The following is a 16204-nucleotide window of genomic DNA, read 5'->3' as shown; positions in this document are numbered from 1 at the left end:
TAAACAGAGAAGTTATAGGGTCACCGGGTGAAGCGGAATTCATATGAAAGACTTGTGGGTCACAGCTCAAGAGGAACTTGCATTGACAGAGCTCCAAACTCAGTAGGCAAGCTTGCATTGTATTAACAAAAGTATTAAGACCACTAAATCAAAGAGGAAAATTATGACACTCTCTTAATCATAACAAATCCTAAGAAATGAGTACTAGGAATGGCCACATTTTAAGGATGGATGAAATTTAACATAAATTTATCATGTGACCAGGATACTGAAGCATAGTAGAGTCTTGACAATATATTATGAAGATTTTCCAATAACTGAATCCTTTCAAAATGGGTATACTTCCCACTGGGCTTCCCAGGTGACTCATTGGTAAAACATCTGCCTGCCAATGGAGGAGATGTAGGTTTGATCCCTAGGTTAGGAAGATCCCCTGAAGAAGGAAATGGCCTTCTTGGCTGGGAAACCCCATGGACAGAGGAGCCTGGCGAGCTACAGTCTATGGGGTCACAAAAGAGTTGGACACGTCTTAGTGACTAAAATAACAACAACACTTGACACTGCTGTTGGAGGTGTGGCAGAGAGGACTAAACACTGAGCCTTTGAAATAATAGACTCTTAAGAGTCTTTCCATCAGACACGCATGGGCTGAGGCAGCAGTGGCTTTCTATCAACATTATTTTTTTTCCCCTTCCCTGGTACAGAGTTGGGTGGAAAAAGCTACTCTTTGGCCAAAGGTGACTTTCTCAGCCTCCATGTCATGGTATGACTGCGTCACTGATTCCCCAGTGGGATCTGGGTATGAAACACAAGTAAAAGATACTCCTTCGTCGGCCGATAACTTTAACAACTGTATCTTTTCCCATGTTTCTTCATCTTTCTGAAAGCTGACTACAAAGCAGTGTAGGGTCTTAGGACAGCACGTAGCCACCAAATGAAAGTGGGCTGCATGTAGGTCATTGAACTTACCACGCTATAGGGTGTGTCTGTGTGTGTGCGGGACCATCACCATATGGAGAAGATAAACCCTGACTCGGAACACCAGCACTGGAATCTGGTAAAGAAATCCTTTGTGCTTTTCAGATTGCCTGTTGGAACACTCGGGGATGCTTTATCTACACTATAATCAATGCATACGAGACAAGAAAAGGTCAACATTATGATGTTCAATCTCATTGGTCATCAGATATTTAAACATATTGCAAAAACTAAATTTCTTATTTTAATAGATATTACCCTAAAGAAGAAACGGTCTTTAAAATTAGAACATCATGTCAACACACTTGTGGCTCTATCAGGCACTTATTCTAAATGTAAATCTAGTTCCCATAAAATATGAGCACATTTACATGATTCTTACTTTGTCTTTATCATTTGATATTGAAAATTAATAATCACTTCAACAATTTTTAAAGTGGGAAAGGATGCGTAAGTTCTGACCTAGTGAAGAACTGTAAGCGCCAGCAGGCAATAAGACAATGCTGACGGCTCAGCTCTCAATGACATCCATAAACTACATGTCAGGTGCGTTTCCTTTGCTAATGCCTTTAAATCATTTATTCCAAACTGTGCCTCCATGAGAGCTTGCCATTTGCACAATTTCATACATTAACAGTAAAATTATTTTCATATCCTTCCGTTTGTCCACACCCACAACATTTGGACATCAGTTTTGACTCCTGGGACTTAAAAATAAAGCAAAGTGGCACAAAATATCTGCATCTTTGTTATGTCAGAATTTCAAATTCAATTAATCTCTTTGCCAAATTAGCCTGATTATTTTAAAATAGAGTCTGTGTCTGTAAAGGTCACTGATGTTTTTCATTAACCAATACTACCCTGACGAGAACTAAACAGAATAATGTATTCAAAATGGAGCCATGAGTTATTTTGTTATGTTTTTTTAATTGCAGTAATCTGATTTTTCAAATGTATACCCTCTATAATTACAGCTGAACATTCTTACTAATATGACAGAGAAGTTAATTATTGGAAACTGCTCCTCAATGTTTTCAAATAATATTATTTCACTCTGCTATTACTTGCCGATGCTCTTTCATTGTAAAAAGGATTCTGTCGTGCCTCATTTTATGATTCTCAGGTATCTGTAAAGTACGTTTCATTTATAAATCACCAAGTTTTAAAAACAATGCTGGTGTGTTGGTTTCTAAAATACATGGGGGACACCTGGAGAATCCCCAGAAACTAGTCCTAACCCAGACTGGTGATATGGGAGATAGACGGACTCCTAAAATGGACAGCTGGTGTTCGTTTAGCGGGGTAAGACTGAAGCTTTGTTCTCACCCAGACACTCTGGGGACAAAGCTAGTGGCTGAAGCTGAGCTCTGCTGAAGTAAAGAGATAAGGTGCCCACTCCTGAGTTCAAGGAAGACTTCACTTCTGAACTTGCGCAGGAAGGCTCCTTGAGGGTCAAAAAGGAAGGGGTCCGTAATAATTGTGGCCACGCACCCACAGGTGAGACGGGATCCATTTTAGCGAAAAGACGCACACGCACATTGGGGAGGGTCCTAGGACCAGTGAGTGAAGAGAGAAACAAGATAACTGGCCAAACGTAAATCAAGACCCAGAAGGACTGTCCCATATGAGTGATTTAAGTCACGTCTTAACTGCGTTCCTCATTCAGGACTCCTGCACTTGTGAGTGTGGATTTCAGTCCAGTTTCTGACTTACTGTGCTTCTCCTCATTAGAGAGGATGCCCATACCCTTCCTCTCTGGGTTTGAGTTTCTGTCTTGTTTCTGACTTAAACAAAACAAGCTGTTTCTCTGTGTTCTCCAATTGTGCTGTGTGTCTCTAATGGTAAACTTTGTACCTGTTTTGCAGTTTTTGCCTCCTTGTGACATTTTTGCTTCCAAATTAGGTAAGAATCAGAGAATTTTGCTTCCAGTTTTTAGCCCCTGGTGGACTGGTGTCTAGGTTCAATCCCGGGTCAGGGAAATAAACTCTTGCTCCAAGACTACTATCCATCCGAGAACAGTGGCACCAGGTTATAGGGCATGATGCCAAGGAAGAGTGTCACATCAAGTTTTATCCAACAAATTGTTATCCGGAAGGTCCAGGGGTCCTGAGGTAAGGTGAGAAATAATGGATGTGGAGGGACAGGAGTGAAAGACAGAGGTCTGAGAACTGGGAGAAAATGCTCAGGGTTCTGAGACAATGGAGAGCAGAGTATGTACAAGCAGCTTCAAGTAGGTCAGCAGGGCTGGAGCATGAGGCTGTTGAGGTGAAGGAAGCAAAGGTCAGACTGAAAAGGACCTTCATTCCGTCCTGGACTCACTCACTCTTGTAATAAATAACTACTCAGTGCCATACTGGTGCCAGGTTCTGAGGATTCAGACAACAAACAACCTGTGCCCTCGTGGAATATCCACTGCAATCTACGTGGAATGCACAGAAAACAAGATAAACAAGTAACACACGCACACCGTATGAAAGAGATAGAGGCAATGGAGAGAAATGTAAAAGGAAAGGGAAAAAAGTATTCCAGGGAGTCTTGTGAGGAGAATATAGTTTTAAACAGGATGTTCAGCTAAGCCGTCACTACAAATCTGATTTTGAGTAAAGATCTGAGGAAGCGTGCCAGAGTGATCTGATTGTAGGGAATTTCAGACAGAGGGAAGAGCAGGTATGAAGGCCCTGAGCCAGCAGAGTGGCTAATGAGACCCAGGAACAGAGAAGACGCCAGAGAGGCTGCGCAAAATGGGTGCAGGGGGAGAGGTGGTGAGGAAAATGGGGTTCTTACATCCTCCGTAGGGACTTCAATACTCAGACCACAGCTGTGCAAGGATCTGACTTTACTGGAATACTGGCTGCTTCATTAAGAATAAACCAAAGAGGGGAAAAGGCAGAATTAGGAGGACCAGGGAGGAAGGGTACAGTAAGCCAGGTAAAGGGAAGACGGCTTGGCCAGAATGGTAGCACTGAGAAGGGACTGTATGCTGGATCCATCCTGAAGGTAGACATGATGGAATTTTCTGCTGGTTTTACACATGCTGGAGAATGTGAGGGGAAAAAAAGAGAAATGAAGAATGACTGATTCCCAAACATTTGGCCTCAGCAACTGTTCAGATGGAGTTGCTATCAGCCAAAATGTGGGAGGCTGTGGGTGGAGCAGGGTTTGGGGAAGGAGGGGGTTGTCATTCACTGAGATGCAGAAAATCACAGAAGCCAATTGGAACATGACAACTTTGCTATGACTATCAGACCTCCAAGTAGAGAAGATGAGCGTGTAGTTAGAATTTGGGGGGTGGGAGGCAAGAAAGGTGCTGGCTTCCTGAGGCCAGTAAGTTAAACAAGGCTAAAATGATTAGTGCTGAGGTTCTCAAAGTGAAGGACAGAGGAGAAAACATGCTTCTTTACATGAAGGTGGGATAATAAGACTAACTGTGTACTGAAAGAGATAACATAAATAAAACAACCATCCCAATGACAAAAACTACAAGATCTGTAAAATATAAAACCTTTGTAAGGGTTGAAAATTTCCAGAGGGTAATGACTGTTACTTTTCGTGGCTATGTCTTCATTTTCAACACTATGAATACACACCAAGTATTCATTAAAGAGTTAGTGAAATAACCATATTACATTCATTAAATAAATTATTTCATAAAGAACTATCAGATAAATTATTATAGAATGAAATTTCACTTGTTAATCTTTAGCTCATCTCCAAACCCTTTAACACATAAGAAATCATTTTCACTGTCTAAATAAGCCAAAGAGTAATCAATTCATTTAAATGCATATGATCCCTTCATTTTCCATTTTTCTTTGATCTTTTAACTTTTTTAAAATTTTCTTAGGGCAAACCTCTACATGAAAAAATAATTGTACAGAAGTTAGCCATCAAATTTGTTTTCAGCTTTGAAAATTATTTTCAATTTAGTAGGCTGGACTGAGACTCAAGGTATGTGATGAGATAATAATTATTCAGGCCATCACACAGCCAGTCCCATTTCCTACTGCTTCTAGCAAGGACAGAAATTAAAAGGAGAGCCTTTAAAGGAATAGATATGCAATTTAATAAAAGCAATAATGAATGGAAAAGTAAGTTAAAATAAATCAATGTCATTTAACTCAAATTAGATAAAGAACTACACAATCTAAATCTGAGACTTGAATTAAACATCCCAATAAATGCTGAATATATGCTGTTACTATTCAAGAGTAAATAACTAGCTTTGTTGTTGCCTTGTTTTGTCTTAAGATTTCCCCCATCTCAAGACAAGTGAGGTCACACAATCTTTACTTTTTTGTCTGGCTTAATTCACTTAGAATAATGCCCTCAAGAAACTTTTTTTTTTTTAAGTGGCCTCTAAACTATAACTGAAAATATATACAAAGCTGGAATACAAAACAGTAAACCTTTCTGGAGTATATGTGAATCAAGAACAGAAAAGTATTGGGGTTTTTAAAGAGACTGATCCATTTCAAAGCATTACTTACAGTATTTTGACTAGCAATAAAAATTGTGTGGGTACGTGGCAAGTATTAGCATTAGCCAATTAGTTAACAACAAAAAAAGAGAGAGATATTAAAAGAACCTACAAAGATTACATTCATGTATTAACTGAAAACCAGATCAATTTATTTGTGACAAACACTCATTGAAGAAATAAATTCCATATAACATTCTTTAAACTTACACTACAATTCAGGAGGTGATTCAAGATGGCAGTGTAGGAAGATCCTGAACACACCTCCTCCACAGACACACCAAATCTATAGCCACGTATGGATCAATTTCCTCTGAAAAAGACCCGAAAACTAGCAGAACAGCTTCTCCACAACAAGAAATACAAGGGCCATAATGAGACCAATATGAGAGGGAAGGGGCTTCCCAGGTGATTCGGTGGTAAAGAATCCACCTGCCCACGCAGGAGACATGGGTTCAATCCCTGTATCAGGAAGATCCCCTGGAGGAGGAAATGGTAACCCACTCCAGTATTCTTGCCTGGAGAATCCCATGGACAGAGGAGCCTGGTGGGCTACAGTCCATGGGGTTGCAAAGAGTCGGACATGACTGAGCGGCTAGACAACAACACAACGAGGAGAGGCAGAGATGCAGTATTACCAAAAACCCTGCCACTGACACAGTGACCCAGGGGCAGGTGGGATCTCACCACACAGGGCTTCTCTGTGTGGAGCGGGGGCTCTCTGCTCCACACAGACACTCTTGGGACCTGGAGAAATGAGCCTGGAGAAACAGCAGCTTGTAAACAAGTAGGATTTAGGTTCAGAAGACCCAAAAGGCATGGGGTACAGGAAGCCTGCTCTTGAGGGGTTCATATGTAGACTAAGTTTGATCTACCAAAGTAGGAAACTCCTAGTTACTGTCCAAAGTTGGCAAAACAAGGAAGAGCAGTGTACACTTATTATTTAGAATTAAGGAACCAAGTGCTAGAAGAAATGGGTTTCCCTTGTGGCTCAGCTGGTAGAGAATCTGCCTGCAATGCGGGAGACCTGGGTTGGATCGCTGGGTTGGGAAGATCGATCCCCTGGAGAAGGAAAGGCTAACTGCTCCAGTATTCTGGCCTGGAGAATTCCAGGGACTATACACTCCATGGGGTCGGAAAGAATCGGACACAACTGAGCAACTTTCACTTCATGTAGACTCAGTCTCCCTACTCATACTCAGTCACTTTAGTCGTGTCCAACTTTCTGCGACCGTATGGACTGTAGCCAGCCAGGCTCCTCTGTCCATGGGATTCTCCAGGCATGAATACCAGCGTGGGTTGTCACGCCCTTCTCCAGGGTATCTTCCCATCCCAGGGATTGAACCTGCATTGATTTTGTCTCCTGCATTGCCAGGCAGGTTCTTTACTGCTAGCGCCACCTGGAAAGCCTAAGACCCAGAGAAAAGCCATCAGTCTGAAAACCACCTAGACCACATAGGCAGGAGATGCATTCAGTTCAGTTCAGTCGCTCAGTCGTATCTGACTCTTTGCGACCCCATGAATCACAGCACGCCAGGTCTCCCTGTCCATCACTAACTCCCGGAGTCCACCCAAACCCACGTCCATCGAGTCGGTGATGCCATCCAACCATCTCATCCTCTGTCGTCCCGTCCCCTTCTCCTCCTGCCCGCAATCTCTCCCAGCATCAAGGTCTTTTCAAATGAGCCAGCTCTTCGCATCAGGTGGCCAAAGTACTGGAGTTTCAGCTTCAACATCAATGAACACCCAGGACTGATGCATTAGCCAATCTTAAAGCAACTGCCAAGGGCACAGGGTCTTTCTGGACATTATCAGGAAGTGGAGGCACAGGCAGGTGCCATCTCTGTGCTCCTTCTCCTTGCTAGCCACCCCCCCCATCCTGGGGCCCCACTGAGGCCTGTAGCTGCAGGCAGTTCATACAGCAGATGCCCCCGGGTATCTGACTCTGGTGGCCTGCACTTCTGCACCCCAGGAGACTGAAACAACCAGGAGTGACAGTTTGGGCAGGCTACCACCCTCATGACATGACACAGCAGCCTGAAATACATCTCTAGCTTGCCACTAAAAAAGGCCTATATTCTTGTTCTGGGGTCTCAGCGTGAGGGAAGCTTCAGACCTTCCACACCTCGAGAGGTTACAGAGGAGCTCAAGGAGCAAAAGCCAGGGTACTGAATGCTATCTTTGCACTCTCTCAGGTCTTGCCACAGCTCGCCAGGATCTCACAGACAGGAGCATACACATTTGTCTGGAGCCCTGACTTGTAGAACTGTCACACCCAAATCACCTGTCTGGAGGCCAGCAAAGACAGTGGTCCCACAGGACTTTAAAGCTACTCCCTAAGGGTCTGGCTTCCACTTAGCCAAAACTAGGGGCTAACTGAAACCGCTACTTTTGAACACGACAGGGCTTAGTACAACCTCAAAATGTGGAACTTATCAAGAATAAATCAGGGTGCTTAAACCATCACACAGAGAGATAACCAAGAGCTAAGACAGGGCTGAACAATAAGGTTCACGGCCTACACAGGGACACTCCCTCAAACCTGGGAGAGGTACCCTGTTTTGTCTAATACAAAGAAACACAGAGAGAAAAGCAAAATGAGGACAGAGGAATAGGTTTCAAAAGAAAGAACAAGATTGAATTTTTTAAAATCCTTAAAGAAATGGAGATAAGTAATTTACCTGATAAACAGTTCAAAATAATGCTCATAAAAATGCTCACCAAACTTGAGAGAAAACATGAATACAGTGAGAGGTTCAAAAAGGAGATGGAAAATGTCAGAAAGCACCAAAATGAAAGTCACAGGGCTAAAGAATTCAATAACTGAACTGGAAAATGAAACAAAGGGCTTCAGCTGAAGACTAGATCAAGCAGAAGAAAAAAAACAAAAAAACAGCAAACTTGAAGACGAGATAGTGGAATTCTTTCAGTAAGTGCTGCAAAAAGAAAAAAAAAATGACAAAGAGTGAAGATAGCTTAAGGGATTTATGGGACTTCATCTGAAAGACCAATATACACACAATCAGTTCAGTTCAGTTCAGTCACTCAGTCGTGCCATCTCATTCTCTGTCGTCCCCTTCTCCTCCCGGCCCCAATCCCTCCAAGCATCAGAGTATTTTCCAGTGGGATGACAAAAAAGACAGAGAGAAAAAGGGACAGAAAGATTACACAAAGCAATAATGACAAAATATTCCTAACCTAGGGAAGAAAAAAGACATCTATGGAGAAGGAAATGGCAACCCACTCCAGTGTTCTTGCCTGGAGAATCCCAGGGACGGGGGAGCCTGGTGGGCTGCCGTCTATGGGGTCGCACAGAGTCGGACACGACTGAAGTGACTTAGCAGTAGCAGCAGCAGGGAAGAAAAAAGACATCTATGTCCAGGAAGACAAGAGAGTTACAAATGAGACAAACCCAGAGAGAGACATATTATAATAAAAATGTCAGAAGTTAAAGAGAATATTAAAAGCAAGAGAGAGAAAAAAAAAAGAAAAACAACAACTTTTTACATACAAGGGAAGTTCCATAAGTCTATCAGCCGATTTTTAAGAAGAAAGTTTGCAGGCCAAAAGAGAGTGGCATGAAAGATTCAAATTGCTCAAAAGAAAAATCTTACAGCCAAGAACACTCTATTTGGCAAAGTTATCACTTAGAATTGAAGGGAAATAAAGAAATTTCCAGATAAGCAAAAGCCAAAGGATTTTATCACCTCTAAACCCCCGTTTAAAGAAATGTTAAAAGGACTTCGTTAAGCTGTAAAGGCACTATCCAGTAACAAGAAAACATAAGACAGTAAAAAAATCTCACAGGTAAACGTAAATAAAAATAAAACTAGTGAACTAACCATTTATTAAACTATTACTAAGGTTAAAAGAAAAAAGCAGTAAAACTAACTATAATAATTAGTTACGAGATACACAGGCTTCCCAGGTGGCACTAGGGTAAAGGAACCCCTGCATCAACTCAGGAGATGTAAGACACATGAATTTGATCCCTGGGTCAGGAAGATCCCTAGAGGAGGGCATTGTAACCCACTCTAGTATTTTTGCCTGGAGAATCCCACGGACAGAGGAGCCTGGCCGGCTACAGTCCTTAGAGTTGCAAAAAGTCTGACACGACTGAAGCAACTTAGTATGCATACATCATGATCAAATTGGCTTTATTCCTGGGATTTATTTATTCAGAGATGGTTCAACATCTCATTAACACTAACCACTTTAACCAAATAGATAAAAAATTATATAATGAACTCAACATATACAGAAAAGGCATTGTTGAATTTTGATTCAATATCCGTGCTTCAGTCATGTCCAGCACTTTGAGACTCTATGGACTGAAGCCTGCCACGCTCCTCTGTCCATGGAATTCTCCAGGCAAGAATAGTGGAATGAGTTGCCATGCCCTTTTCCAGGAGATCTGCCAGACCCAGGGATCTAACCTAGGTCTCTCAAGTCTCCAGCATTGGCAGGTAGGTTCTTCACCACTAGTGCACCCGGGAAGCCCATTAATATAGCGACCCTGTTCATTTGTGAAAATACAGTCCAATGAGTATCTTGGGGTCACTTCAATCTGGTCAGCAACTTCTCGTCCTTTAGAGGGATGTTTAGGAAAGAGGTAGGTGGGGAAGAATAGGACTTTCTAAACACTGTGTAGTGCCACAAAAATGTATGTGTTATGTTTTGGTTTTATAACAATTTCTAAACTCATCAAAACAGGTATAGAGGGAACGGACCTCAACATAATAAAGGTCATATATATGACAAATCCACAGCTAACATCATACTCAATGAAAAGATAAAAGCTTTCCCTCTGAGATCGAGAACAAGACAAGATGACCATTCTTGTCACTTTTATCAACGTAGTACTGTAAGTTCTCACCACAGCAAATAAGCAAGAAAAAGAAATGCAGTCATCCAAAATGGAAAAAAAAAGAAGTAAAACTGAAACTATTTGTAGATTACATGAGACTGCCTATAGAAAACCCTAAGAACTTTACCAAAAAACTGTTAGAACCAATAGATAAATTCAGCAAATTTGCAGGATACAAAATCAGCATACATTTAGCCCTCCTTATCCATGGGGTCTACATCTGCAGATTCAATCAACCAGGGATCAAAAGTATATGAAAAAACAATTCCAGAAATTTCCAAAAACCAAAACTTGAATTTTCCCCATGCTAGCAGCTATTTACTATCATTTACACTAGATTTGACTGTGTGGATCACAATAAACTGGAAAATTCTAAAAGAGATGGGAATACCAGACCACCTGACCTGCCTCTTGAGAAACCTATATGTAGGTCAGGAAGCAACAGTTAGAATTGGACTTGTTCCAAATAGGAAAAGGAGTACGTCAAGGCTGTATATTGTCACCCTGTGTATTTAACTTACATGCAGAATAAGTACATCATGAGAAACGCTGGGCTGGAAGAAGCACAAACTGGAATCAAGATTGCCTGGAGAAATATCAATAACCTCAGATATGCAGATGACACCACCCTTATGGCAGAAAGTGAAGAAGAACTAAAGAGCTTCTTGATGAAAGTGAAAGAGGAAAGTGAAAAAGTTGGCTTAAAGCTCAACATTCAGAAAACTAAGGTCATGGCATCCAGTCCCATCACTTCATGGCAAATACATGGGGAAACAGTGGCTGACTTTATTTTTCTGGGCTTCAAAATCACTGCAGATGGTGATTGCAGCCATGAAATTAAAAGACGCTTACTCCTTGGAAGGAAAGATATGACCAACCTAGACAGCATATTAAAAAGCAGAGACATTTCTTTGCCAACAAAGGTCCATCTAGTCAAGGCTATGGTTTTTCCCGTGGTCATGTATGGATGTGAGAGTTGGACTATAAAGAAAGCTGAGCACTGAAGAATTGATGCTTTTGAACTGTGGTGCTGGAGAAGACTCTTGAGAGTCCCTTGGACTGCAAGGAGATCCAACCAGTCCATTCTAAAGGAGATCAGTCCTGGTTTTTCACTGGATAGACTGATGTTGAAGCTGAAACTCCAATACTTTGTCCACCTGATGTGGAGAGCTGACTCATTTGAAAAGACCCTGATGCTGGGTAAGATTGAGGGCAGGAGGAGAAGCAGACGACAGAAGATGAGATGGTTGGATGGCATCACCGACACAATGGACATGGGTTTGGGTGAACTCCAGGAGTTGGTGATGGACAGGGAGGCCTGGCGTGCTGCGGTTCATGGGGTCGCAAAGAGTCGGACATGACTGAGCGACTGAACTAAACTGACACTAGATTTGTATTATAAGCATTTTAGAGATAACATAGAGTATATGCAAGGATATTCATGAATTATATGCAAATATTATGCCATTTCATGTAAGTGACTTGTGCATCTGTGGATTTGGGTATTGTGCTGGGGTCCTGGAACCAACTCTCTATGGATATGTAGAATGACTGCACAGAAATCTGTGCATTTCTATAAATTATAATGGAATATCAGAAAAAGAAATTAAGAAAACAACCTCATTTACAATTGCATCAGAAAGAATAAAATTCCTAGAAGCAAATTTAGTCAAGGAGGTGAAAGGACTTGTATGCTGAAAACCATACACTGATAAAACAAATTATTCAATAAATAAGACACAAAGAAATAGAAAGATATCTTGTGCCCATGGATTGGAAGAATTAGTATTGTTATAATGTCCATACTAATGGCTAACAAACACATAAAAAAATGCTCAACATCACTCATAATCAGAGAAACGCAAATCAAAACCACAATGAAGTACCATTTCACGCCAGTCAGAATGGCTGCTATCCAAAAGTCTACAAGCAAGAAATGCTGGAGAAGGTGTGGAGAAAAGGGAACCCTCTTACACTGTTGGTGGGAATGCAAACTAGTACAACCACTGTGGAGAACAGTGTGGAGATTCCTCAAAAAACTGGAAATAGAACTGCCATATGATCCAGCAATCGCACTCCTGGGCATACACACTGAGGAAACCAGAATTGAAAGAGACACATGTACTCCAATGTTCATTGCAGCACTGTTTATAATAGCCAGGACATGGAAGCAACCTAGATGTCCATCTGCAGACGAATGGATAAGAAAGCTGTGGTACATATACACAAAGGAGTATTACTCAGCCATTAAAAAGAATACATTTGAATCAGTTCTAATGAGGTGGATGAAACTGGAGCCTATTATACAGAGTGAAGTAAGCCAGAAAGAAAAACACCAATACAGTATACTAACGCATATATATGGAATTTAGAAAGATGATAACAATAACCCTGTATATGAGACAGCAAAAGAGACACAGATGTATAGAGCAGTCTTTTGGACTCTGTGGGAGAGGGCAAGGGTGGGATGATTTGGGAGAATGGCATTGAAACATGTATATTATAATATAGGAAATGAATCGCCAGTCCAGGTTCGATGCATGATACAGGATGCTCGAGGTTGCTGTACTGGGATGAACCAGGGATGGTATGGGGAGGGAGGTGGGAGGGGGGTTCAAGATGGGGAACACATGTACACCCGGGGCAGATTCATGTCAATGTATGGCAAAACCAACACAATAATATAAAGTAAAAAATAAATAAATAAATAAATAAAATATTATATACCTTGATTTAAAAAATAATAATAATAATGTCCATACTATCCAAAGCAATCAAAAATTTCAGTGTAATCTCTATCAAAATTCCAATGACATTTTCACAATACTAAAACAAACAATTTAAAGATTTTTATGGAACCACGAAAGACCCTAAACAGCCAAGCACCTTGAGAAAGAAGAACAAGCCTAGAGGAATCATGCTCCCTGATTTCAAACTATACTCAAAGCTATAGCAACAAAAACGGCATGGTATTGGCATTAAAAACATACATAGAGCAATGAAATGGAATATAGAGCCCAACAATAAATACGCACATATATAGTCAAGTAATATATGACAAAGGAGCTATGGATGTACAATGCGGAAAGGACAGTCTCTTCAATATATTGAGCTGGGAAGATAGAACACACATAAAAAATGAAATTAGACCACTATCTTTTTTGTTTCTCTGTCCAACTCTTTGTGAACCCCCTGGCCCACAAGGCTCCTCTGTCCATGGGTTCTCCTGGCAAGAATACTGGAATGGGTTGCCATTTTTTTCTCCGAAGGATCTTCCTGACCGAGGGATTGAGCCCATGTTTCCTGCAGTGGTAGATGCATTGTCTACCACTGAGTCACCTGGGAAACAGAGCAACAACAAAGACCAGGGTCTTATACAAAACATAAAAATTAACCAAAAACGGATGAAAGACTTGAATGTAAGGTGTGAAACCAAACCATGAGACTCCTAGAAGAAAATAGGTGGTAAGTCCTTTGACATAGGCCTCGGTGATGATTTTTTGAATCTGATGTCAAAAGCAAAGGAAACAAACACACACACAAAAAAGTAGGACTATTTCAAGCTGAAAAGCTACTGCACAGGAAAGCACACCATCAATAACATGAAAAAGCTACCTAGAATGGGAAAATATTTGCAAATCGTATATCTGAAAAGGAAAACTCAATAGTAGAACAGACAAACAAAAAAAAAGGAATAAAAATTTTCACAGAATCCAGATAGACACTTTTTCAAAGAAGACAGGCAGATGTCCAATGGATACATGAAAAGGTTCTCAACACTACTAGGGAAATCCAATTCGAAATCACAGTGAGAAATCACCTCATACCTGTTAGAATGATCATAATAAAAAGAAAAAGTACTGAAAGTTTTAGAGAAAAGGGAATTCTCTTACATGATTTGTGAGAAGATAAATTGGTGAAGCCACTATGGAAAAGAGTTTGGTGGCTCCTCAAAAAAAATAAATAAATAAAACTACCATATAACCCAAATATTCTACTTCTGGGTATTTGTACCCCCCTCCCCAAACTCAAAAACTCTAATTCCAAAAGATATACATACCCATATGTTCTTTTCAGTAGTGTTTACAATAGCTATATATGGAAACAACTCAAGTGTTTATTGATGAATGTAGGAATAAAAAAGATGCACACACAGGGGAATGTCATTCAGCCATAAAAAGAAGGAAAGCTTGACATCAGTGACAACATGGTGGGACATAGAGACCACTATGCTGAATAAAATAAGTTAGAGAAAAGACAAATACCATATGATTTCACTTGCATTTAAACATTAATAAAAATAGCTGATGAAACAAAACTCATAGACTGCTGGTTGTCAAAGGGAAAGGGTGAGGATGGGGACAAAATGGGTAAAGGAGATGGCTTATATGGTGATGCATGGTAACTAGACTTACTGTGACATATACAAAGATTGAACGATTGTGTGGTATACCTAAAACTAACATAATGTTATTACCAGTTTTACCTCAAAACTTATGATACAATTTAAACTAATCAAAACAATATTGCAGAAAATCAGACAAAGACACCTTACCATTCATTTCCTTGTGAAGGGTTTTCTAGTAGCACTCGGATTATGTATAATAAGCAGCTTAATAATTTGAGAGAAAAATTGAACAGACGTATTCTTAGACCTTTAAACAAATAACAAAAATTGGATTTTCATTTAAACTCAGTTCATAGATACCTAAAAAGAATTGTCAAAAATATCAATTTTAAGTACAGCACTTAAATTGTGTTTAGAAACTACACTACCATAATTGTTTACCCACTCTGAAGTTCTAAGTGCCTGAAGATTGAAACAAAAAATGAGAATGACAGCTTGTATGAACTGCAAATGATAGTGGATATTATACACTAAGTAATTCAACTTTTGAGCATTCGACGCCGTAAAAATCATAGCCAATCAACATTGGTTTACATATGCTTAAAAGTTTAACCATTTTATAGATATATATATCGGAGAAGGCAATGGCAAGCCACTCCAGTACTCTTGCCTAGAAAATCCCATGGATGGAGGAGCCTGGTAGGCTGCAGTCCGTGGGGTCGCTAAGGGTCGGACACGACTGAGAGACTTCACTTTCACTTTTGACTTTCACACATTGGAGAAGGAAACGGCAACCCACTCCAGTGTTCTTGCCTGGAGAATCCCAGGGACGGGGGAGCCTGGTGGGCTGCCGTCTATGGGGTCACACAGAGCCGGACACGACTGAAGTGACTTAGCAGCAGCAGCATAGATATATAAATTTGGGGAAAAATTTTAATTAGCCAGAAAATCTAGTTGTTTATAAATTCACAAGGATAAGTTATAAACTTTTTATCTTCTGAGCACCTTGCAGATTTGATTATAGAGAAATTATAATCATATATAATTATGTATTATACATTTAGATAGTAATTATAGAATTACCAAGAAATCCTAATAGCATATAATGGGAAATATACCCACTCACACCCCCATTTTTGAGATTCAACTTCTTTTCATTATAGGTTTAAATACTGATGAAATTTTAAAAACTTTTTTTGTGGGAAATAACACAGCCAAGTGTGTATCTTTGTACATGGCTGTGATATTTGATGTTGGAGAAGAGTAATTAACATTAAGCAAAATGTGCTTAAAATCTGATTAAAAGAAGCATTACCTTTCCTACAATTATCAGGTGGTACCAGATTTACACATTATGAATAAAATTCTGAGAAAGGTCTTCCAATAATTATTTCTTAATAAAATCTACAAATGAAATGCCATTTTGATTTTACTTTGCTATAGGTGAGTGTACTTAAGGTAATATTTAACAGTAAAAGGTTAACGCTTATTAACTGTGTAATTTTTCCTTGGTTTTCCTAATTAAAATGCTAGG

The 16204-nt window shown here is 40.1% G+C and overlaps 1 protein-coding gene across 6 annotated transcripts in view; it reads right to left on the bottom strand.

The window, feature by feature from the left end:
• KCNT2 (potassium sodium-activated channel subfamily T member 2) overlaps positions 1 to 16204 on the bottom strand; it is a 448004-nt gene that overhangs the window by 296586 nt on the left and 135214 nt on the right. For 4 of the 6 annotated variants that reach the window (XM_088845010.1, XM_088845011.1, XM_055419934.2 and 1 more), the window contains exon 3: positions 14878 to 14977. In XM_088845010.1, the coding sequence (XP_088701136.1) occupies positions 14878 to 14977 (100 nt within the window). Of the gene's footprint in view, positions 1 to 1033; positions 1076 to 7979; positions 7991 to 11847; positions 11851 to 14877; positions 14978 to 16204 lie in introns of all 6 variants that reach the window. The other 2 variants (XM_088845012.1, XM_088845009.1) reach the window with 2 other exon arrangements.

This window comes from Moschus berezovskii, chromosome 17, assembly GCF_049115385.1.
Source record: "Moschus berezovskii isolate FMDL1 chromosome 17, NW_MosBer_1.0, whole genome shotgun sequence".
Classification (NCBI taxonomy): domain Eukaryota; kingdom Metazoa; phylum Chordata; class Mammalia; order Artiodactyla; family Moschidae; genus Moschus; species Moschus berezovskii.
This window is presented reverse-complemented; position numbering and strand designations above follow the sequence as displayed.